Source organism: Salvelinus fontinalis, chromosome 3 (genome assembly GCF_029448725.1).
Source record: "Salvelinus fontinalis isolate EN_2023a chromosome 3, ASM2944872v1, whole genome shotgun sequence".
In the NCBI taxonomy this organism is placed as follows: domain Eukaryota; kingdom Metazoa; phylum Chordata; class Actinopteri; order Salmoniformes; family Salmonidae; genus Salvelinus; species Salvelinus fontinalis.
This window is the reverse complement of record NC_074667.1, coordinates 61066511-61090510: the sequence shown is the minus strand read 5'-3', so window position 1 is coordinate 61090510 and position 24000 is coordinate 61066511. Positions and strand designations below refer to the sequence as shown.

Here is a 24000-nt window from a genome sequence, read left to right as displayed (position 1 = left end):
CAGTGACATATAGGTCTGGATTCAATCAGAGGTACGTTCTAGACCTCTGTTGACAGTGACATATAGGCCGGGATTCAATCAGGTACGTTCTAGACCTCTGTTGACAGTGACATATAGGTCGGGATTCAATCAGAGGTACGTTCTAGACCTCTGTTGACAGTGACATATAGGTCTGGATTCAATCAGAGGTACGTTCTAGACCTCTGTTGACAGTGACATATAGGCCGGGATTCAATCAGGTACGTTCTAGACCTCTGTTGACAGTGACATATAGGTCTGGATTCAATCAGAGGTACGTTGTAGACCTCTGTTGACAGTGACATATAGGTCTGGATTCAATCAGAGGTACGTTCTAGACCTCTGTTGACAGTGACATATAGGTCTGGATTCAATCAGAGGTACGTTCTAGACCTCTGTTGACAGTGACATATAGGCCGGGATTCAATCAGGTACGTTCTAGACCTCTGTTGACAGTGACATATAGGTCGGGATTCAATCAGAGGTATGTTCTAGACTTCTGTTGACAGTGCCCCTTTTAAAGGCAGTGTTCCTCAGCGTGTTCACGGAGACTGAATTCACGGTAAATGTTGCATACGTCAGCTCAATCAGACATTACCTTTAAATGGTCAGTGTGCTACAACACCTCAGACTGAATCTCAGCCACTGGATTGGTACAAGGCTGTTTCTGCATCCAGCAACAACAAGTTGCCACACTAGTGGTGATGTTAATTAGTGGGGTCAGATAAGTTGTTCAGATCTGGAACAGACTGTTACCCTGTCTAGTGAAGAGGTTACCGTCTCTTATGTCACAATGAAGGACCAGTGTGTCTAGTGAAGAGGTTACCGTCTCTTATGTCACAATGAAGGTGATGAGGAACCATGATAACTAAAAGAGATGAAAAGGCAAGCTGTGAAACCTCTCCTTCGCTCTCTCACACACACACACACACACACACACACACACACACACACACACACACACACACACACACACACACACACACACACACACACACACACACACACACACACACACACACACACACACACACACACACACACACACACACGAGATCAAGGTGCAGACAAACAGGGTGTGTGAGGTTGCAGGAACAGATAAGGAACTTAATGGCATTGGGATCACAAATGGGCTCATAGCAAACTATCATTAAGGCAAAGGATGAGTGTGTGTATGTGTGTTATTGAGGGTGTGTGTGTGTGTTATGTTAGCCAACGGCGAGGTCGAGAGCGTGTCTTTAAGTTGTCAGTGCGCGTGCGTGTTGGGTGTGTGTGAGTCACTCTGTGTGTGTGGTATTGAACAGTCCCCGGGGGTCAGTCCTGGCTAGCTTGACGGGCGGCTCCAGTGACTCCTCCCCCTCTCCCAGACCAGCGGAGTTAGACGGCACGGTCATCTCTACCCCCTCTTCATCACTCTCCTCCTCATCCTCTTCCTCATCTGAGACACAGATATATTCACCGTTTACAGGTTTATGGTGGCCACATTATTTGTAATGTAGAACATGTGAAGGGTTGCAGTGTAGAGATGAGACATCTACCTTTATCAGGGTCCTGACCGTTCAGACTCCTGCCCACACTGGCAAACTGAGAGAGAGAGAGAGAGAGACAATAAGCAGTGCATCCTGTGTGTCGGTATGTGTGTTTCTGTGCCCTGGGCTCCGTGTGTGTGTACCTCTCCCATGACAGCGATGGGCGTCTCTCCTTTAGCCTGGGCCACTCTGTGTTCTATCAGGTAGTACATGTACTCATCATACAGCAGTCTGATCAGGTGGAAGGAGCCAAAGCTGGCAGCACTACGGAGAGTCAGGTCCCGGATCACCATGGAGCTGGGGGGTAGAGAGAGACAGGGAGGGGTGAGGGAGAGACAGGGAGGGGAGAGAGAGACAGGGAGGGGGGTAGAGAGAGACAGGGAGGGGTGAGGGAGAGACAGGGAGGGGGTAGAGAGACAGGGAGGGGGGTAGAGAGAGACAGGGAGGGGGGTAGAGAGAGACAGGGAGGGGGGTAGAGAGAGACAGGGAGGGGGGTAGAGAGAGACAGGGAGGGGGTAGAGAGAGACAGGGAGGGGGTAGAGAGAGAGACAGAGAGAGAGAGACAGTGAGGGGGGTAGAGAGAGACAGGGAGGGGTGTAGAGAGAGACAGGGAGGGGGTAGAGAGAGAGACAGAGAGACAGGGAGGGGTATAGAGAGAAATGAAGAGTGGAGAAGAAGAGGGGGAAATGTACATTCAAATCAAACAGCCTTTAATGCTTCACTTTCTCTTACTTCAAACATCCTCCCTCTCACCTGTAGAAGCTCCATCGCAGCAGGAAGAGCTTGGCAGCCTTAGGGAAGGCTGCAGGGCTGTGTTGGTAAGGCTTTAGGACCTGGGAGACCACGGCGTCCAGCCAGGCAGCCCACTGCTCCAGAGAATTATGTTGTTGTAACGTCTGCTTGAAGTCCTGCTCCAACCTCTGGATCACACCATCCTCACAACCACACACCCACGACGCCTGCTCCTACAGGGGGGGGGGGGGGGGGGGGGGGGAGTCAAGGAGGGGAGACAGAGGTTCAGGATAATAGGTTGGAGAGAGAGCAAGGTAGAGAGGAACAGATCTGTGCCTTGACAGACATGTAGACAGAGAGGTAGAGAGCCAGACAGAGAGAGAGGTAGACAGCAAGACAGAGAGGGACAGACAGAGAGAGGTAGACAGCAAGACTGAGAGACAGACAGACAGAAGTAGTGGTTAAAAGGTATCCAGACAGAGAGAGGTAGTGGTTAAACGGGATCCAGACAGACGTACCTGCACGTTGGTGAAGTCAACTCTGTTGAGGTCACTCAGCATCTGATTGATCTGGGCTGTGTTCTGGAGGACGGCCCTGGCTGCCTGGGCCAGGTGGTTTAGACTGGTGTAGCGACGCAGCGTCTGGGCAAATGCTCCCGCACACACCACCTGGAGGAGAGGGGAAGGGAGAGAGGAGGGGAGGAGGGGTAAGGGAGAGGGAATGTAGTTTTGTGGGAGAGTGTTTGTATTGTGTGCGTGCGTGCGTGCGTGCGTGCGTGCGTGCGTGCGTGCGTGTGAGAGAGATCACACCTTGATGCGGACCATCTCCTCTGGTATGTTCATCATGGCGCTTGTCAGCCAGATCTCTAGACTCTTGGCAAAGTTACGGATGGCTTGAGTTAAGGCACCTGACAGAGAGAGGGGCAGATTAATATAAATGAGAGAGAAGTAGGTAGTCATATGTTTTAGAAGACATTACATGTACTGTCATTTAGTGTTATGTAGCTCTAATGTCATGTTGTGTAGCTCTAAGGTCATGTTATGTAGCTCTAATGGCATGTTGTGTAGCCCTATGTCATGTAGCTCTAATGGCATGTCATGTAGCTCTAATGTCATGTTGTGTAGCTCTAATGGCATGTTGTGTAGCTCTAATGGCATGTTGTGTAGCTCTAATGTCATGTTGTGTAGCTCTAATGTCATGTCATGTAGCTCTAATGGTATGTCATGTAGCGCTAAGGTCATGTTGTGTAGCCCTATGTCATGTCATGTAGCTCTAATGGCATGTCATGTAGCTCTAATGTCATGTTATGTGGCTCTAATGTCAAGTTATGTAGCTCTAATGTCATGTTGTGTAGCCCTATGGCATGTCATGTAGCTCTAATGTCATGTTGTGTAGCTCTAATGGCATGTCGTGTAGCTCTAAGGTCATGTTGTGTACCCCTATGTCATGTCATGTAGTTCTAATGGCATGTCATGTAGCTCTAAGGTCATGTTGTGTAGCCCTATGTCATGTCATGTAGCTCTAATGGCATGTCATGTAGCTCTAATGTCATGTTATGTGGCTCTAATGTCAAGTTATGTAGCTCTAATGTCATGTTGTGTAGCCCTATGGCATGTCATGTAGCTCTAATGTCATGTTGTGTAGCTCTAATGGCATGTCGTGTAGCTCTAAGGTCATGTTGTGTACCCCTATGTCATGTCATGTAGTTCTAATGGCATGTCATGTAGCTCTAAGGTCATGTTGTGTAGCCCTATGTCATGTCATGTAGCTCTAATGTCATGTTATGTGGCTCTAATGTCATGTTATGTAGCTCTAATGTCATGTTGTGTAGCCCTATGGCATGTCATGTAGCTCTAATGTCATGTTGTGTAGCTCTAATGGCATGTCGTGTAGCTCTAAGGTCATGTTGTGTACCCCTATGTCATGTCATGTAGTTCTAATGGCATGTCATGTAGCTCTAAGGTCATGTTGTGTAGCCCTATGTCATGTCATGTAGCTCTAATGGCATGTCATGTAGCTCTAATGTCATGTTATGTGGCTCTAATGTCAAGTTATGTAGCCCTATGGCATGTCATGTAGCTCTAATGTCATGTTGTGTAGCTCTAATGGCATGTCGTGTAGCTCTAAGGTCATGTTGTGTACCCCTATGTCATGTCATGTAGTTCTAATGGCATGTCATGTAGCTCTAAGGTCATGTTGTGTAGCCCTATGTCATGTCATGTAGCTCTAATGTCATGTTATGTGGCTCTAATGTCATGTTATGTAGCTCTAATGTCATGTTGTGTAGCCCTATGGCATGTCATGTAGCTCTAATGTCATGTTGTGTAGCTCTAATGGCATGTCGTGTAGCTCTAAGGTCATGTTGTGTACCCCTATGTCATGTCATGTAGTTCTAACGGCATGTCATGTAGCTCTAAGGTCATGTTGTGTAGCCCTATGTCATGCCATGTAGCTCTAATGGCATGTCATGTAGCTCTAATGTCATGTTATGTGGCTCTAATGTCAAGTTATGTAGCTCTAATGTCATGTTGTGTAGCCCTATGGCATGTCATGTAGCTCTAATGTCATGTTGTGTAGCTCTAATGGCATGTCGTGTAGCTCTAAGGTCATGTCATGTAGCTCTAATGTCAAGTTATGTAGCTCTAATGTCATGTTATGTGGCTCTAATGTCAAGTTATGTAGCTCTAATGTCATGCTATGTGGCTCTAATGTCATGCTATGTGGCTCTAATGTCATGTTATGTGGCTCTAATGTCATGCTATGTAGCTCTAATGTCAAGTTATGTGGCTCTAATGTCATGTTGTGCAGCTCTGTCATGTTATATAGCTTTAATGTAAAGTTATGTAGCTCTAATGTCATGTTATGTGGCTCTAATGTCAAGTTATGTGGCTCTAATGTCATGTTGTGCAGCTCTGTCATGTTATGTAGCTCTAATGTCATGTAGCCCTATGTCATGTTATGTTATATAGCTCTAACGGCATGTTGTGTAGCTCTAAGGTCATGTTATGTAGACCTAATGTCATGTGTCATAACTCACTGGGGATGGGTCGTAATACGTCAGGGATGAGGATCTCCACCAGGGCCTGGTACAGTGTGTTGTCACAGTCTCTGGTCCAGTGAACAACTGGCTGGTACTTACACAGCACCACCAGGTACCACTTAGGTAGACGCTCCTCTGACTCACCATGACTGGAGGCACACACACACACAATATTTGTTAGATTGTGTGTGTTATAATGTGTGACATGTAGAACGTGTGTGTTTCACTCACACGCCGAGTGTGTCTGCGTCGATGCTCTCGCTGAACCTCCAGAAGGTTTTCCACAGCGTCTCCACCAGAGTGAACTGCAGGTTCACCATCACATCCAGAATGGCCTGCACAGACATGACATAGCACTACGTGAGACTGACATAGCACTACGTGAGAATGATAAAACACTACGTTTGTCTGACATTACACTACATTAGACTGACATAACACACCTGTAGACTGACATAGTATTTTAACAGACATGAAAAACAGAAAGTCATAACACTACATTAGACTGACATAACACACCTGTAGACTGACATAGTATTTTAACAGACATGAAAGATAGAAAGTCATAACACTACATTAGACTGACATAACATGACATTTGACCCACATAACAGGACATAGACCTACATTGGACAAAGCACTACATTATACAGAGATAGAAATACATTAGACAGACATAACAGTACATTAGACTGACAAAGCACTGCATAAGACAGACATAAACACTACATAAGATTGTCATACATTTTCATTACACCACGATAGACTAACACAGTGCTAACACACTGTTTGCCAATCCTGGCCCTGGAACTAACACACCTGATTCTACATCTCATCATCGTTATCGTTAGTGGAATCAAGACAGACATAGCCCTACATAATAGGCACAACACTTCATAAGACTGCCACAAGGCAGCAGTGCGTAGTAGACTGTATACCTCACAGTGTTCCCTGTAGAGCTGTTGGAAGGCTGTGATGTGTTCTGGAATGATCCCGTCAGGAAGAGGTCTGTCCTGCAGATCCAACTCTGGGAACTCAGGCAGCGCCCGCGACGCGTCTGGACAACAACAACAACAACAACAACCTTTACATTGTTGAGTTATTATGTGTGGAATTACACGTTGATGATTTACAATGTGTTTACCTGTGTGCTTCACATTGGTTTAGTATGTTTCCTAGCTATGTTTATGCCATTATTTACATATGGAGACATTCTTGTTTGTGTGTGTGTGTGTGTGTGTGTGTGTGTGTGTGTGTGTGTGTGTGTGTGTGTGTGTGTGTGTGTGTGTGTGTGTGTGTGTGTGTGTGTGTGTGTGTGTGTGTGTGTGTGTGTGTGTGTGTGTGTGTGTGTGTGTGTGTGTGTGTGTGTGTGTGTGTGTGTGTGTGTGCGATGCACATTTCGGTAAATTCTTCTGCCGACTAACCGACCCTCTTTAACCGGTCAACTAACGGTTAAACAGTAAAATGAGGTGACCTACAGAAAATACTATGCATGCATACAAAGACATGTTTCATTAATGGCAACGTGCAACAACAGCAGGCCTGTCATCTTCCACTCAAAACTGTCAACACCCAACTGCACTTAGAATGGTTGTGTTGCACCTGGGCTTCCAACGGCAAGTTTCACTCCAGTACCATTGGCTGGGCTTCCAACGGCGCGTTTCACTCCAGTACCATTGGCTGGGCTTCCAACGGCGCGTTTCACTCCAGTACCATTGGCTGGGCTTCCAACGGCGCGTTTCACTCCAGTACCATTGGCTGGGCTTCCAACGGCGCGTTTCACTCCAGTACCATTGGCTGGGCTTCCAACGGCGCGTTTCACTCCAGTACCATTGGCTGGGCTTCCAACGGCGCGTTTCACTCCAGTACCATTGGCTGGGCTTCCAACGGCGCGTTTCACTCCAGTACCATTGGCTGGGCTTCCAACGGCACGTTTCACTCCAGTACCATTGGCTGGGCTTCCAACGGCACGTTTCACTCCAGTACCATTGGCTGGGCTTCCAACGGCACGTTTCACTCCAGTATGATAGGCTATTCCGCTCCTGTGTGTCTGTGTGTGTCTGTGTGTGTGTGTACCTAGTCCCTGTCCACTCACCCAGGAACTGCTGGTATTGTTGCACCTGAGCTGAGATGTCACTGAGCCCTGCCCCCTGCTGCTGCCCCGCCCCCAGGGACATCCCATTGGACATGCCCTCCACCTTCAGAACCGGCTTTATCCTATTGGACAGAACAGCTGTCAAAAGAGAGAGAGAGACAAAAGAGAAAGAGACAAGAGAGAGAGAGACAAAAGAGAGACAAAAGATAGAGAAAGAGAGAGAGACAAAAGATAGAGAAAGAGAGAGAGAGACAAAAGAGAGAGAGACAGAGAGACTGGAAGACACAGACACCCCCCTACCTGTGTTTCTGAGAGAAGGGTTGCTGTCTCAAGGCCAGGTGCTGGTGGTCGTCTATCAGACGAAGCAGAGAGGAGGTGGCCTTGATACGAAGACCATAGTAGTGGTACTTAGAGTTCCCTCTGAGACACACAGTCATCTGATTATTACATGACATTTACAGGAGCTGCTGCTGCCACTACGGAACAGGTGTGTTATATAGACGTGTGTGTTATATACAGTTGAAGTCGGAAGTTTACATACACTTATGTTGGAGTCATTAAAACTCGTTTTTCAACCACTCCACAAGTTTCTTGTTATTTAAAAAAATATATACAGTATATATATTTCACCTTTATTTAATCAGGTAGGCTAGTTGAGAACAAGTTCTCATTTACAACTGCGACCTGGCCAAGATAAAGCAAAGCAGTGCGACACAAACAACAACACAGAGTTACACATGGAATAAACAAGCGTACAGTCAATAATACAATAGAGAAAGTCTATATACAGTGTGTGCAAATGGTGTGAGGAGGTAAGGCAATAAATAGGCCATAGTACCAAAGTAATTACAATTTAGCAGATTAACACTGGAGTGATAGATGAGCAGATGATGATGTGTAAGTAGTGATACTGGTGTGCAAAAGAGCAGAGAAGTAAATAAAAACAATATGGGGATGAGGTAGGTAGATTGAGGTAGGTTGACTGTTAACAAACTATAGTTTTGGTAAGTCGGTTAGGACATCTACTTTGTGCATGACACAAGTCATTTTTCCAACAATTGTTTACAGACAGATTATTTCACTGTATCACAATTTCAGTGGGTCAGAAGTTTACATACACTAAGTTGACTGTGCCTTTAAACAGCTTGGAAAATTCCAGAAAAATTATGTCATGGCTTTAGAAGCCTCTGATAGGCTAATTTACATCATTTGAGTCAATTGGAGGTGTACCTGTGGATGTATTTCAAGGCCTACCTTCAAACTCAGTGCCTCTTTGCTTGACATCATGGGAAAATCAAAAGAAATCAGCCAAGACCTCCAAATAAAAATTGTAGACCTCCACAAGTCTGGTTCATCCTTGGGAGCAATTTCCAAACGTCTGAAGGTACCACGTTCATCTGTACAAACAATAGTACGCAAATATAAACACCATGGGACCACGCAGCCGTCATACGGCTCAGGAAGGAGACGCGTTCTGTCTCCTAGACATGAACGTACTTTGGTGCGAAAAGCAAAGGACGTTGTGAAGATGCTGGAGGAAACAGGTACAAAAGTATCAATATCCACAGAAAAAAAAGTCCTATATCGACATAACCTGAAAGAACGCTCAGCAAGGAAGAAGCCACTGCTCCAAAACCGCCATAAAAAAGCCAGACTACGGTTTGCAACTGCACATGGGGACAAAGATTGTACTTTTTGGAGAAATGTCCTCTGGTCTGATGAAACAAAAACAGAACTGTTTGGCCATAATGACCATCGTTATGTTTGGAGGAAAAAGGGGGAGGCTTGCAAGCCGAAGAACACCATCCCAACCGTGAAGCACGGGGGTGGCAGCATCATGTTGTGGAGGTGCTTTGCTGCAGGAGGGACTGGTGCACTTCACAAAATAGATGACATTATGAGGACGGAAAATGATGTGGATATTTTGAAGACATCAGTCAGGAAGTTAAAGCTTGGTCGCAAATGGGTCTTCCAAATGGACAATGACCCCAAGCATACTTCCAAAGTTGTGGCAAAATGGCTTAAGGACAACAAAGTCAAGGTATTGGAGTGGCCATCACAAAGACCTCACCTCAATCCTATAGAACATTTGTGGGCAGAACTGAAAAAGCGTGTGCGAGCAAGGAGGCCTACAAACCTGACTCAGTTACACCAGCTCTGTCAGGAGGAACTTATTGTGGGAAGCTTGTGGAAGGCTACCCGAAACGTTTGACCCAAGTTAAACAATTTAAAAGCAATGCTACCAAATACTAATTGAGTGTATGTAAACTTCTGACACACTAGGAATGTGATGAAAAAAATAAAAGCTGAAATAAATCATTCTCTCTACTATTATTCTGACATTTCACATTCTTAAAATAAAGTGGTGATCCTAACTGACCTAAAACAGTGAATTTTTACTAGGATTAAATGTCAGGAATTGGGAAAAACAGAGTTTAAATGTATTTGGCTAAGGTGTATGTAAACTTCAACTGTAGACGTGTGTGTTGTATAGATGTGTGTATCTATAGCGTACATACCGTGTTCCCAGGCGTCTGGTCCTCAGCCCCATGAAGACAGATCTGATGAGCTTGTATAGATGTGTGTATCTATAGCGTACATACCGTGTTCCCAGGCGCCTGGTCCTCAGCCCCATGAAGACAGATCTGATGAGCTTGTATAGATGTGTGTATCTATAGCGTACATACCGTGTTCCCAGGCGCCTGGTCCTCAGCCCCATGAAGACAGATCTGATGAGCTTGTATAGATGTGTGTATCTATAGCGTACATACCGTGTTCCCAGGCGCCTGGTCCTCAGCCCCATGAAGACAGATCTGATGAGCTTGCCGAAGGAGGCAGCGTTGACAGGGTCTAGCTTGTGTTCCTGACAGTGGAAGAGGTAGTGGCAGTAGAGGGTACAGCGAGGCAGACTGACCCCTTCTGCACCCTCATAGTTATCTAGCAGCCACTGTACCTGGAGGGGGAGGGAGGGAGGGGGAGAGAGAGGGAGAGGGAGAGAGGGAGGGACCGAGGGAGGGAGGGAGGGAGGGAGGGAGGGAGGGAGGGAGGGAGGGAGAAGATAGGTGAAGACTAGAGGGATTTGTCCAAATCAGCATGCACAAACAGTAGTGGTGTTACTATTTACACACACACACACACACACACCCTACTCACTGTGGCGGGGGCTGCTCTGGTGTTGTGACTGGAGTAGTTTCCTCCTCCGCTGCCCCCACCTCCCAATACGTACCCGCCCTGGATGACGTAACCACTCCCACCTCCTCCTGTTGCCGCGGTGACGGAGACTGACTGTGAAGTCACAGCGTTAGTGACCTGTGACCCCGAGGTGGGCGTGGACTCGTAGTAGGAAGAGGAGGAAGAGGGAGGGGTCTGGGAGTAGAGGGGGGAGTCGGAGTACGGGTAGCTGCCAGAACGACTGGAGGGATAGACAGAGACAGAGGGGGAGACGGAGGGGGAGACAGAGGAAGAGACAGAGGGGGAGACAGAGGGGGAGACAGAGGGAGAGACAGCGGGGGAGACAGCGGGGGAGACAGCGGGGGAGACAGCGGGGGAGACAGAGGGAGAGACAGAGGGAGAGACAGAGGGGGAGAAGAAGAGATGGGAAGGAGAGAGAAAATAATAAAAATCTGTAAAAAAACGATATATAGAACATGTCTCCATGGTATGAAGGGTGTGTGTGTGTGTGTGTGTGTGTGTGTGTGTGTGTGTGTGTGTGTGTGTGTGTGTGTGTGTGTACTACTCACATGGTAGAGGTGGTGTAAGTGTCCTCTCCCTCCACATACTGAACCTGACTGGGGTAAACATGCTGCTGTGTGTGTGTGTGTGTGTGTGTGTGTGTGTGTGTGTGTGTGTGTGTGTGTGTGTGTGTGTGTGTGTGTGTGTGTGTGTGTGTGTGTGTGTGTGTACTACTCACATGGTAGAGGTGGTGTAAGAGTCCTCTCCCTCCACATACTGAACCTGACTGGGGTAAACATGCTGCTGCACCTACAGAGAAACAAGGAACTCATTCATTTCATAGTCTCAGGGGAATTCATATTAACATCTCTCTTCTCTATCAGGCTCTCCCTCCCTCTCCTATCTCCCTCCCTCTCCTCTCTCCCCCCCTCTCCTCTCTCCCTCCTCCCTCCTTCTCCTATCTTCTCCTTCTCCTACTCTGAGTGTTGCAGCTGACGCGTAGAGCGTCATGAGGTGGAACAAGACAGAGGGAAGAGAGGAGGGAAGGAGAGAGGGAAGAGAGGAGGGACGGAGAGAGGGAAGAGACGAAGGAAGGAGAGAGGGAAGAGAGGAGGGACGGAGAGAGGGAAGAGAGGAGGGACGGAGAGAGGGAAGAGAGGAGGAAAGGAGAGAGGGAAGAGAGGAGGGACGGAGAGAGGGAAGAGAGGAGGGACGGAGAGAGGGAAGAGAGGAGGAAAGGAGAGAGGGAAGGAGAGAGGGAAGGAGAGAGGGAAGAGACGAGGGAAGGAGAGAGGGAAGAGACGAGGGAAGGAGAGAGGGAAGAGACGAGGGAAGCAGAGAGGGAAGAGAGGAGGGAAGAGAGAGGGAAGAGAGGAGGGAAGGAGAGAGGGAAGAGGGGAGGGAAGGAGAGAGGGAAAAGGGGAGGGAAGGAGAGAGGGAAGAGAGGAGGGAAGAGAGGAGGGAAAGAGAGAGGGAAGAGAGGAGGGAAGGAGAGGGAAGAGGGGAGGGAAGGAGAGAGGGAAAAGGGGAGGGAAGGAGAGAGGGAAGAGAGGAGAGAAGGAGAGAGGGAAGAGGTGAGGGAAGGAGAGAGGGAAAAGGGGAGGGAAGGAGAGAGGGAAGAGGGAAGGGCTGCTTTTGGAGATGGAATGAGAGTCCCTCTCGCTGTCTGTCTGTCTTCCACTGGTGCCTCTTCTCTCTCAATTCAATTCAATTCAATTCAAGGGGCTTTATTGGCATGGGAAACATGTGTTAACATGTGTCCTCTTCTCTCTCTCTCTCTATCCATCTCTCTGTTTCTCTCTCTCTCTATCCATCTCTGTTTCTCTCTCTCTCTATCCATCTCTCTGTTTCTCTCTCTCTCTATCCGTCTCTCTGTTTCTCTCTATCTCTCTATCCATCTCTCTGTTTCTCTCTCTCTCTATCCATCTCTCTGTTTCTCTCTCTATCCATCTCTCTGTTTCTCTCTCTATCCATCTCTGTTTCTCTCTCTCTCTATCCATCTCTGTTTCTCTCTCTCTCTATCCATCTCTGTTTCTCGCTCTCTCTATCCATCTCTCTATTTCTCTCTCTCTCTATCCATCTCTCTGTTTCTCTCTCTCTCTATCCATCTCTCTGTTTCTCTCTCTATCCATCTCTCTGTTTCTCTCTCTCTCTCTCTATCCATCTCTCTGTTTCTCTCTCTCTATTCAATTCAATTCAATTCAAGGGGCTTTATTGGCATGGGAAACATGTGTTAACATTGCCAAAGCAAGTGAGGTAGGTAATATACAAAAGTCAAATAAACAATAAAAATGAACAGTAAACATTACACATACAGAAGTTTCAAAACAATAAAGACATTACAAATGTCATATTATATATATGCAGTGTTGTAACAATGTACAAATGGTTAAAGCACACAAGTTAAAATAAATAAACATAAATATGGGTTGTATTTACAGTGGTGTTTGTTCTTCACTGGTTGCCCTTTTCTTGTGGCAACAGGTCACAAATCTTGCTGCTGTGATGGCACACTGTGGAATTTCACCCAGTAGATATGGGAGTTTATCAAAATTGGATTTGTTTTCGAATTCTTTGTGGATCTGTGTAATCTGAGGGAAATATGTCTCTCTAATATGGTCATACATTGGGCAGGAGGTTAGGAAGTGCAGCTCAGTTTCCACCTCATTTTGTGGGCAGTGTGCACATAGCCTGTCTTCTCTTGAGAGCCATGTCTGCCTACGGCGGCCTTTCTCAATAGCAAGGCTATGCTCACTGAGTCTGTACATAGTCAAAGCTTTCCTTAAGTTTGGGTCAGTCACAGTGGTCAGGTATTCTGCCACTGTGTACTCTCTGTTTAGGGCCAAATAGCATTCTAGTTTGCTCTGTTTTTTTGTTAATTCTTTCCAATGTGTCAAGTAATTATCTTTTTGTTTTCTCATGATTTGGTTGGGTCTAAATGTGCTGTTGTCCTGGGGCTCTGTGGGGTGTGTTTGTGTTTGTGAACAGAGCCCTAGGACCAGCTTGCTTAGGGGACTCTTCTCCAGGTTCATCTCTCTGTAGGTGATGGCTTTGTTATGGAAGGTTTGGGAATCGCTTCCTTTTAGGTGGTTGTAGAATTTAACGGCTCTTTTCTGGATTTTGATAATTAGTGGGTATCGGCCTAATTCTGCTCTGCATGCATTATTTGGTGTTCTACGTTGTACACGGAGGATATTTTTGCAGAATTCTGCATGCAGAGTCTCAATTTGGTGTTTGTCCCATTTTGTGAAATCTTGGTTGGTGAGCGGACCCCAGACCTCACAACCATAAAGGGCAATGGGCTCTATGACTGATTCAAGTATTTTTAGCCAGATCCTAATTGGTATGTTGAAATTTATGTTCCTTTTGATGGCATAGAAGGCCCTTCATCTCTCTATTTCTCTCTTTCTCTATCCATCTCTCTATTTCTCTCTTTCTCTATCCATCTCTCTGTTTCTCTCTCTCTATCCATCTCTCTATCCATCTCTCTATTTCTCTCTTTCTCTATCCATCTCTCTATTTCTCTCTTTCTCTATCCATCTCTCTATTTCTCTCTCTCTCTATCCATCTCTCTGTTTCTCTCTCTCTCTATCCATCTCTCTGTTTCTCTCTCTATCCATCTCTCTGTTTCTCTCTCTCTCTCTCTATCCATCTCTCTGGTTCTCTCTCTCTATCCATCTCTCTATCCATCTCTCTATTTCTCTCTTTCTCTCTCTATCCATCTCTCTGTTTCTCTCTCTCTCTATCCATCTCTCTGTTTCTCTCTCTCTCTATCCATCTCTCTGTTTCTCTCTCTCTATCCATCTCTCTGTTTTTCTCTCTCTCTCTCTATCCATCTCTCTGTTTCTCTCTCTCTCTATCCATCTCTCTGTTTCTCTCTCTCTCTCTCTATCCATCTCTCTGTTTCTCTCTCTCTCTATCCATCTCTCTGTTTCTCTCTCCCTTCTCTCCTCTCTCTATCCATCTCTCTGTTTTTCTCTCTCTCTCTCTATCCATCTCTCTGTTTCTCTCTCTCTCTATCCATCTCTCTGTTTCTCTCTCCCTTCTCTCCTCTCTCTATCCATCTCTCTGTTTCTCTCTCTCTATCCATCTCTCTGTTTTTCTCTCTATCTCTCTATCCATCTCTCTGTTTCTCTCTCTCTCTCTCTATCCATCTCTCTGTTTCTCTCTCTATCCATCTCTCTGTTTCTCTCTCTCTCTCTCTATCCATCTCTCTGTTTCTCTCTCTCTCTCTCTCTATCCATCTCTCTGTTTCTCTCTCTCTCTCTCTATCCATCTCTCTGTTTCTCTCTCTCTCTCTCTATCCATCTCTCTGTTTCTCTCTCTCTCTATCCATCTCTCTCTATCCATCTCTCTGTTTCTCTCTCTCTCTCTCTATCCATCTCTCTGTTTCTCTCTCTCTCTATCCATCTCTCTCTATCCATCTCTCTGTTTCTCTCTCTATCCATCTCTCTGTTTCTCTCTCTCTCTATCCATCTCTCTGTTTCTCTCTCTATCCATCTCTCTGTTTCTCTCTCTATCCATCTCTCTGTTTCTCTCTCTCTCTATCCATCTCTCTGTTTCTCTCTCTCTCTCTCTATCCATCTCTCTGTTTCTCTCTCTCTCTATCCATCTCTCTGTTTCTCTCTCTCTCTATCCATCTCTCTGTTTCTCTCTCTCTCTATCCATCTCTCTGTTTCTCTCTCTCTCTATCCATCTCTCTGTTTCTCTCTCTCTCTATCCATCTCTCTGTTTCTCTCTCTCTCTCTCTATCCATCTCTCTGTTTCTCTCTCTCTCTCTCTATCCATCTCTCTGTTTCTCTCTCTCTCTATCCATCTCTCTCTGACTGGCATGCAGGCTCTGGGCAACGGTACATCTGTTACTGATTCTTACTGATGTCTCAAATGCGACAGTGCTGTGTGTGTGTGTGTGTGTGTGTGTGTGTGTGTGTGTGTGTGTGTGTGTGTGGATTACCCCCTGTGTGATGTGTATAGACTATAGGTTGTTGACATTGTGCTGCCTTCCACTCTTGGCTGTTGGTGACAATGTCTGAACCACTCCCCCTCTGTGTGTCTGGTGTGTGTCTGGTGTGTGTACGTGCAGGTGTGTGTGTCTGTAGCGTACCTGTTGGGTGGTCTGCTGTACTACCTGGGTGGGGACCCCTGTCTGAACCAGTACTACTGGAGGACTGCAGTCTGATACACTGTCACTAGAATGGAGAGAGCCCTCTATGGAGAGAGAGAAGAGAGAGGAAGAGATGGGGAGAGAGAGGAGGAGGAGAGAGGAAGAGATGGGGAGAGGGAGGAGGAGGAGAGAGGAAGAGATGGGGAGAGGGAGGAGGAGGAGAGAGGAAGAGATGGGGAGAGGGAGGAGGAGGAGAGAGGAAGAGATGGGGAGAGGGAGGAGGAGGAGAGAGGAAGAGATGGGGAGAGGGAGGAGGAGGAGAGAGGAAGAGATGGGGAGAGGGAGGAGGAGGAGAGAGGAAGAGATGGGGAGAGGGAGGAGGAGGAGAGAGAGACAGATGGAGAAAGAAAAGAGAGAAACAGAGACAGACACAGAGAGAGGGAGAGAGATGAGATGAGAGAGAGAGGATCGGTGGAACACAGTAAAGGTGAATAGAGAGAGAAAGATAAAGAGAAGCAGGAGGAAGAGAGGACGGAGGAAGAGAGAGAGAAATAAAGAGAAGCAGGAGGAAGAGAGAGAAAGATAAAGAGAAGCAGGAGGAAGAGAGGACGGAGGAAGAGAGAGAGATAAAGAGAAGCAGGAGGAAGAGAGGACGGAGGAAGAGAGAGAAAGATAAAGTGGCAGGATGAAGAGAGGACGGAGGAAGAGGGAGAAAGATAAAGAGAAGCAGGAGGAAGAGAGGACAGAGGAAGAGGGAGAAAGATAAAGAGAAGCAGGAGGAAGAGAGGACGGAGGAAGAGAGAGAAAGATAAAGAGAAGCAGGAGGAAGAGAGGACGGAGGAAGAGAGAGAGATAAAGAGAAGCAGGAGGAAGAGAGGACGGAGGAAGAGAGAGAAAGATAAAGTGGCAGGATGAAGAGAGGACGGAGGAAGAGGGAGAAAGATAAAGAGAAGCAGGAGGAAGAGAGGACGGAGGAAGAGAGAGAAAGATAAAGAGAAGCAGGAGGAAGAGGAAGAGAGGACGGGGGAAGAGGGAGAAAGATAAAGAGAGGCAGGGGGAAGATAGAGAAAGAAAGAGTGGCAGGAGGAAGAGAGGACGGAGGAAGAGAGAGAAAGATAAAGTGGCAGGAGGAAGAGAGGACAGAGGAAGAGAGAGAAGATAAAGAGAAGCAGGAGGAAGAGAGAGAAAGATAAAGAGAAGCAGGAGGAAGAGAGGACGGAGGAAGAGAGAGAAGATAAAGAGAAGCAGGAGGAAGAGAGGACGGAGGAAGAGAGAGAAGATAAAGAGAAGCAGGAGGAAGAGAGAGAAAGATAGAATAGCAGGAGGAAGAGAGAGAAAGATAAAGAGAAGCAGGAGGAAGAGAGAGAAAGATAAAGAGAAGCAGGAGGAAGAGAGGACGGAGGAAGAGAGAGAAGATAAAGAGAAGCAGGAGGAAGAGAGGACGGAGGAAGAGAGAGAAGATAAAGAGAAGCAGGAGGAAGAGAGAGAAAGATAAAGAGAAGCAGGAGGAAGAGAGGATGGAGGAAGAGGGGACGGATGGGAGGAAGATAAACAACATGAGATTATGTCTACAACTTCATCAAATATCAAATCATCAACAACATCCACATAATAAAGCAGTACTCACGATACTCTGTCTCCAAACTATAACAGCAGTTACTGTAGAACATCCATATAATAAAGCAGTACTCACGATACTCTGTCTCCAAACTATAACAGCAGTTACTGTAGAACATCCATATAATAAAGCAGTACTCACGATACTCTGTCTCCAAACTATAACAGCAGTTACTGTAGAACATCCATATAATAAAGCAGTACTCACGATACTCTGTCTCCAAACTATAACAGCAGTTACTGTAGAACATCCATATAATAAAGCAGTACTCACGATACTCTGTCTCCAAACTATAACAGCAGTTACTGTAGAACATCCATATAATAAAGCAGTACTCACGATACTCTGTCTCCAAACTATAACAGCAGTTACTGTAGAACATCCATATAATAAAGCAGTACTCACGATACTCTGTCTCCAAACTATAACAGCAGTTACTGTAGAACATCCATATAATAAAGCAGTACTCACGATACTCTGTCTCCAAACTATAACAGCAGTTACTGTAGAACATCCATATAATAAAGCAGTACTCACGATACTCTGTCTCCAAACTATAACAGCAGTTACTGTAGAACATCCATATAATAAAGCAGTACTCACGATACTCTGTCTCCAAACTATAACAGCAGTTACTGTAGAACATCCATATAATAAAGCAGTACTCACGATACTCTGTCTCCAAACTATAACAGCAGTTACTGTAGAACATCCACATAATAAAGCAGTACTCACGATACTCTGTCTCCAAACTATAACAGCAGTTACTGTAGAACATCCACATAATAAAGCAGTACTCACGATACTCTGTCTCCAAACTATAACAGCAGTTACTGTAGAACATCCATATAATAAAGCAGTACTCACGATACTCTGTCTCCAAACTATAACAGCAGTTACTGTAGAACATCCATATAATAAAGCAGTACTCACGATACTCTGTCTCCAAACTATAACAGCAGTTACTGTAGAACATCCACATAATAAAGCAGTACTCACGATACTCTGTCTCCAAACTATAACAGCAGTTACTGTAGAACATCCACATAATAAAGCAGTACTCACGATACTCTGTCTCCAAACTATAACAGCAGTTACTGTAGAACATCCATATAATAAAGCAGTACTCACGATACTCTGTCTCCAAACTATAACAGCAGTTACTGTAGAACATCCATATAATAAAGCAGTACTCACGATACTCTGTCTCCAAACTATAACAGCAGTTACTGTAGAACATCCATATAATAAAGCAGTACTCACGATACTCTGTCTCCAAACTATAACAGCAGTTACTGTAGAACATCCATATAATAAAGCAGTACTCACGATACTCTGTCTCCAAACTATAACAGCAGTTACTGTAGAACATCCATATAATAAAGCAGTACTCACGATACTCTGTCTCCAAACTATAACAGCAGTTACTGTAGAACATCCATATAATAAAGCAGTACTCACGATACTCTGTCTCCAAACTATAACAGCAGTTACTGTAGAACATCCATATAATAAAGCAGTACTCACGATACTCTGTCTCCAAACTATAACAGCAGTTACTGTAGAACATCCATATAATAAAGCAGTACTCACGATACTCTGTCTCCAAACTATAACAGCAGTTACTGTAGAACATCCATATAATAAAGCAGTACTCACGATACTCTGTCTCCAAACTATAACAGCAGTTACTGTAGAACATCCACATAATAAAGCAGTACTCACGATACTCTGTCTCCAAACTATAACAGCAGTTACTGTAGAACATCCACATAATAAAGCAGTACTCACGATACTCTGTCTCCAAACTATAACAGCAGTTACTGTAGAACATCCATATAATAAAGCAGTACTCACGATACTCTGTCTCCAAACTATAACAGCAGTTACTGTAGAACATCCATATAATAAAGCAGTACTCACGATACTCTGTCTCCAAACTATAACAGCAGTTACTGTAGAACATCCATATAATAAAGCAGTACTCACGATACTCTGTCTCCAAACTATAACAGCAGTTACTGTAGAACATCCATATAATAAAGCAGTACTCACGATACTCTGTCTCCAAACTATAACAGCAGTTACTGTAGAACATCCATATAATAAAGCAGTACTCACGATACTCTGTCTCCAAACTATAACAGCAGTTACTGTAGAACATCCATATAATAAAGCAGTACTCACGATACTCTGTCTCCAAACTATAACAGCAGTTACTGTAGAACATCCATATAATAAAGCTGTACTCACGATACTCTGTCTCCAAACTATAACAGCAGTTACTGTAGAACATAGCTCTTAGGACAGACGGAGAGATGGAGAGAGGACAGAGGGCTGGCCATCTCTCCATCCTTATATATGAGGCAGGCAGAGGGAGGCCTTGGACAACTAATCTCCCCAGATGGAGGGAACAATCCCCCCATCGTATAAACACAGGTATCAGGTGAGGAGATAGAGGGGGGGGGGGTGAGGGGGGGGGGGGGGGGGGTGGAGGGTGGAGGGAAGAGAGGGAGGGGTGGAGAGAAGAGAGGGAGGGGTGGAGAGAAGAGAGGGAGGGGTGGAGGGAAGAGAGGAGGGAAGAGAGGGAGGGGTGGAGGGAAGAGAGGGGGGGTGGAGGGAAGAGGGGGAGGGGTGGAGGGAAGAGGGGTGGAGAGGGAGGGTGTAGGGTGGAGAGGGAGGGTGTAGGGAAGAGAGGGAGGGTGTAGGGAAGAGAGGGAGGGTGTAGGGAAGAGGGAGGGTGTAGGGTGTAGGGAAGAGGGAGGGTGTAGGGTGTAGGGAAGAGAGGGAGGGTGTAGGGAAGAGAGGGAGGGTGTAGGGAAGAGAGGGAGGGTGTAGGGAAGAGAGGGAGGGTGTAGGGAAGAGGGAGGGTGTAGGGAAGAGAGAGAGGGTGTAGGGGAGAGGGGGAGGGTGTAGGGAAGAGGGAGGGTGTAGGGAAGAGAGGGTGTAGGGAAGAGAGGGAGGGTGTAGGGAAGAGAGGGAGGGTGGGTGGAGGGAAGAGAGGGAGGGTGGGTGGAGGGAAGAGAGGGAGGGTGTAGGGAAGAGAGGGAGGGTGGGTGGAGGGAAGAGAGGGAGGGTGTAGGGAAGAGAGGGAGGGTGGGTGGAGGGAAGAGAGGGAGGGTGTAGGGAAGAGAGGGAGGGTGTAGGGAAGAGAGGGAGGGTGGACAGAGCTAGATGTTGACTATTGTGATTTATTACTGTTCATATAGTATGGTGATCCATCCATTTTTATTGTTTATTTCATTTTTGTATATTATCTACTTCACCTGCTTTGGCAATGTTAACATATGTTTCCCATGCCAATAAAGCCCCTTGAATTGAATTTAATTGAGAGAAAGACAGACAGACAGACAGACAGACAGACAGACAGACAGACAGACAGACAGACAGACAGAGACAGACAGAGAGAGACAGAGAGACAGAGAGAGAGACAGACAGAGATCGGTCTCTAGTTCCAGTGTGTCTCTGTGGTGTGAGTGGAGCAGGCCAGGCCACACTAGTGTTACCTGATACTAACACCCTGCCAGGCTGACAGGTTAGCTGCTGCTGCTAATCTACTAATAGACACCATGCAAATAAACCACACAAAACACACAGTATGTCTGGTTAACTAGTCTAGCAACTTTACAGTACACTTTGGGACTACAATGGAAATACATTGTTAAAACGTTAGAGAGTTGTCCTCAATGATTTTAAATGCCGTGTCTATCCACATGTGGCGGAATTGTGTTTTTAAATGATTCTTTTTTAATCGTATACAAACGTCCTGTGTATATCTGTACCAAAGACTGTTGGGTAGCGTACCGGCTTACTGATGGAAGGTCGTAGAATTATCTCTCGTGGACTGAACTTAATCGAGCATCTACATAATTAAGCAAGATTGTTGTTCTGCGTTTCTGAGATTAGTAGCAGAAAGGTTAGCCACATGCCGGTGTTTCCCTCCTACAGCCCAGGTGACGGTAGTCCTGCGTGGACCAGTTGGCAAGGGTTGTGGGTTCAAATCCCGCTGCGGACACTAAAATGTCTCTGTTGTCAGTTACTTTGAATAAAAGTGGCTGTTAAATGGCCTAATGCAGGTTAAATTACAATGGTGCTTTTAGGTTTCCACTGGGTTAGTAAACCAACCATTAACCAACCTGGACCTCAGAGAGCAGACCATTAACCAACCTGGACCTCAGAGAGCAGACCATTAACCAACCTGGACCTCAGAGAGCAGACCATTAACCAACCTGGACCTCAGAGAGCAGACCATTAACCAACCTGGACCTCAGAGAACAGACCATTAACCAACCTGGACCTCAGAGAGCAGACCATTAACCAACCTGGACCTCAGAGAGCAGACCATTAACCAACCTGGACCTCAGAGAGCAGACCATTAACCAACCTGGACCTGAGAGAGCAGACCATTAACCAACCTGGACCTCAGAGAGCAGACCATTAACCAACCTGGACCTCAGAGAGCAGACCATTAACCAACCTGGACCTCAGAGAGCAGACCATTAACCAACCTGGACCTCAGAGAGCAGACCATTAACCAACCTGGACCTCAGAGAGCAGACCATTAACCAACCTGGACCTGAGAGAGCAGACCATTAACCAACCTGGACCTCAGAGAGCAGACCATTAACCAACCTGGACCTCAGAGAGCAGACCATTAACCAACCTGGACCTCAGAGAGCAGACCATTAACCAACCTGGACCTCAGAGAGCAGACCATTAACCAACCTGGACCTCAGAGAGCAGACCATTAACCAACCTGGACCTCAGAGAGCAGACCATTAACCAACCTGGACCTCAGAGAGCAGACCATTAACCAACCTGGACCTCAGAGAGCCTGTCCTACAGGTCTGGTAGATAACCATGGTAACAGTCGTCAGGAGAGGAAGGTGTGGGTATGGTAGAATAAACATGTTTCATCATGTCAGCTACTCTCACCTGAGAGAGAGAGTGAGAGAGTGAGTGATGCCTCACCTGTAACGGTCACTACGATGTACTGCGGTGTGGAACTCTGTCCGTTACTCTGCTGAACGGCAGAACTCTGGATCTCCGTGGTAACAAACTGAGTCTGAGAGGGCGTGGCCAGAACCACTGTCTTCTGGGCCTTGGTGAGCGTGGCTTGAGCAGGAAGTTTGTCCTGTCCGGTTGTGGAGACGATGGACACTGACTGGTTGAACTGGGTTGGCGTGGAGCGGGAGGGCGTGGCTGATTGCGTTGCTATGGTGACAGAGTTGGGCTGGGGGGCCGGCTGGAGCTCTTCTGTGTAGCCGGAGGTCGCCATGACTACCGCCACGGCTGGACCAAGACCACCACTCTGGGGGAAGGACAAGGGAAGGAGTTGGTTATGACACACACACACACACACACACAAACAAACAATATGTAGAATTGTGCCAACACACTTTCAAACCTTTTTCAACACACTTCATTTCAGCTCTTGTGAAAGCACACTGACAAAGGTGGACAGAAACAAGGTTACTTGAATCAGTTGTGTCGTTCTAAGGCAAAAACCAAAAGGTGCACCCGGGGGGCCCAGGACTGAGTTTGGGAAACCCTGATCCAAAGCACTGAGGTGTGGGTGGTGTGACCTCTGACAAATGATTATCATAGTTATATTCCATGAAATGATTGCATATAGACCCTTTAACTATGCCATACATTTGATAATGAGAAGTTTCCACTAGTAGAATATGCCACGTGAGGATTTCTGAACTGTGTAACACACACACACACACACACACACACACACACACACACACACACACACACACACACACACACACACACACACACACACACACACACACACACACACACACACACACCCCAACGTTCTGATAGCAACAGCATACAGAAAACGCACCTTGCTCCTTCTCTACGAGCATATCATATCATATTTTCTCCAGTTGCCATTGGTGTATGCTTCTAAATATTGCTTCTCCATTGGCTTCAGGTAATGTCAATCCCACCCATAGGCTCAACCCACCTTCCCCTCCCTGCGTGACAGCAGATCTGGCACACATTGCACAGTACGGGCATGACGATCACTTTTACTAGAGAAAACTTTTTCACAACTGTAAAATAACGGCCAACATCATGACACATTCGTTTCTATGCTTCAGTTGACACACACTGACCCACATGTCTGTTTTGCAATTAGATCTTTTTTAAAGTTCGAAAATCTAAAGTGATTTCCTAATCAAAAGTATCCGTGAACATGTGACAAGTATGCCTCGTTCACTAAGTTGAACAATGATTTTTCATGTTAAAAGCTTTGTCGACAAACATTTCGAACAACTAAAAGTACAAGATTCTCATATTACAACACCCGCCATTTTGTATCCCTATAACAGATTTGACATCGTCATAACAACCGTCTGCGTTTGGAAAGCGGTTAGCAACTAGCTGGGACCAGTGCTATTCCATCTCTGCCACACTAGTGCCTTTTAACGTTAGATAAAAGCAATAAAATGTTACACAACTTCACGAAATTATTCAGACAGAAACATCAGACGACGGTTTAATAAAGGTGTTGCTTATTCACCTCAAATTCCCCCTGGAATATTCCTGTCTTTGGCGTTAAAGTTTGTTTCTTAATGATTCTGGTTGTTGTTGTTGATTCTCGTTGCTTGGTTCTTGTCGCCACGACTACCGTGACTATGGCGCCTCGTCCTCACCCGGGCAACTGTTGCTACA

At 46.1% G+C, this 24000-nt stretch overlaps 1 protein-coding gene across 1 annotated transcript; it reads right to left on the bottom strand.

The window, feature by feature from the left end:
* Positions 1-263: 263 nt before the first annotated feature.
* Positions 264-24000, bottom strand: LOC129851259 (MHC class II regulatory factor RFX1-like). The gene is made up of 18 exons (XM_055917674.1): positions 23849-24000; positions 22279-22618; positions 15690-15793; positions 11325-11395; positions 10568-10826; positions 10186-10367; positions 7715-7834; positions 7415-7536; positions 6258-6376; positions 5551-5654; positions 5317-5468; positions 3089-3186; positions 2798-2947; positions 2301-2512; positions 1691-1844; positions 1557-1602; positions 463-1456; positions 264-411 (listed from the first exon to the last, which is right to left on the bottom strand). The coding sequence occupies exons 2-17, from the start codon at positions 22583-22585 to the stop codon at positions 1296-1298; spliced, it is 2361 nt and encodes a 786-aa protein (XP_055773649.1). The 5' UTR covers positions 22586-22618; positions 23849-24000; the 3' UTR covers positions 264-411; positions 463-1295.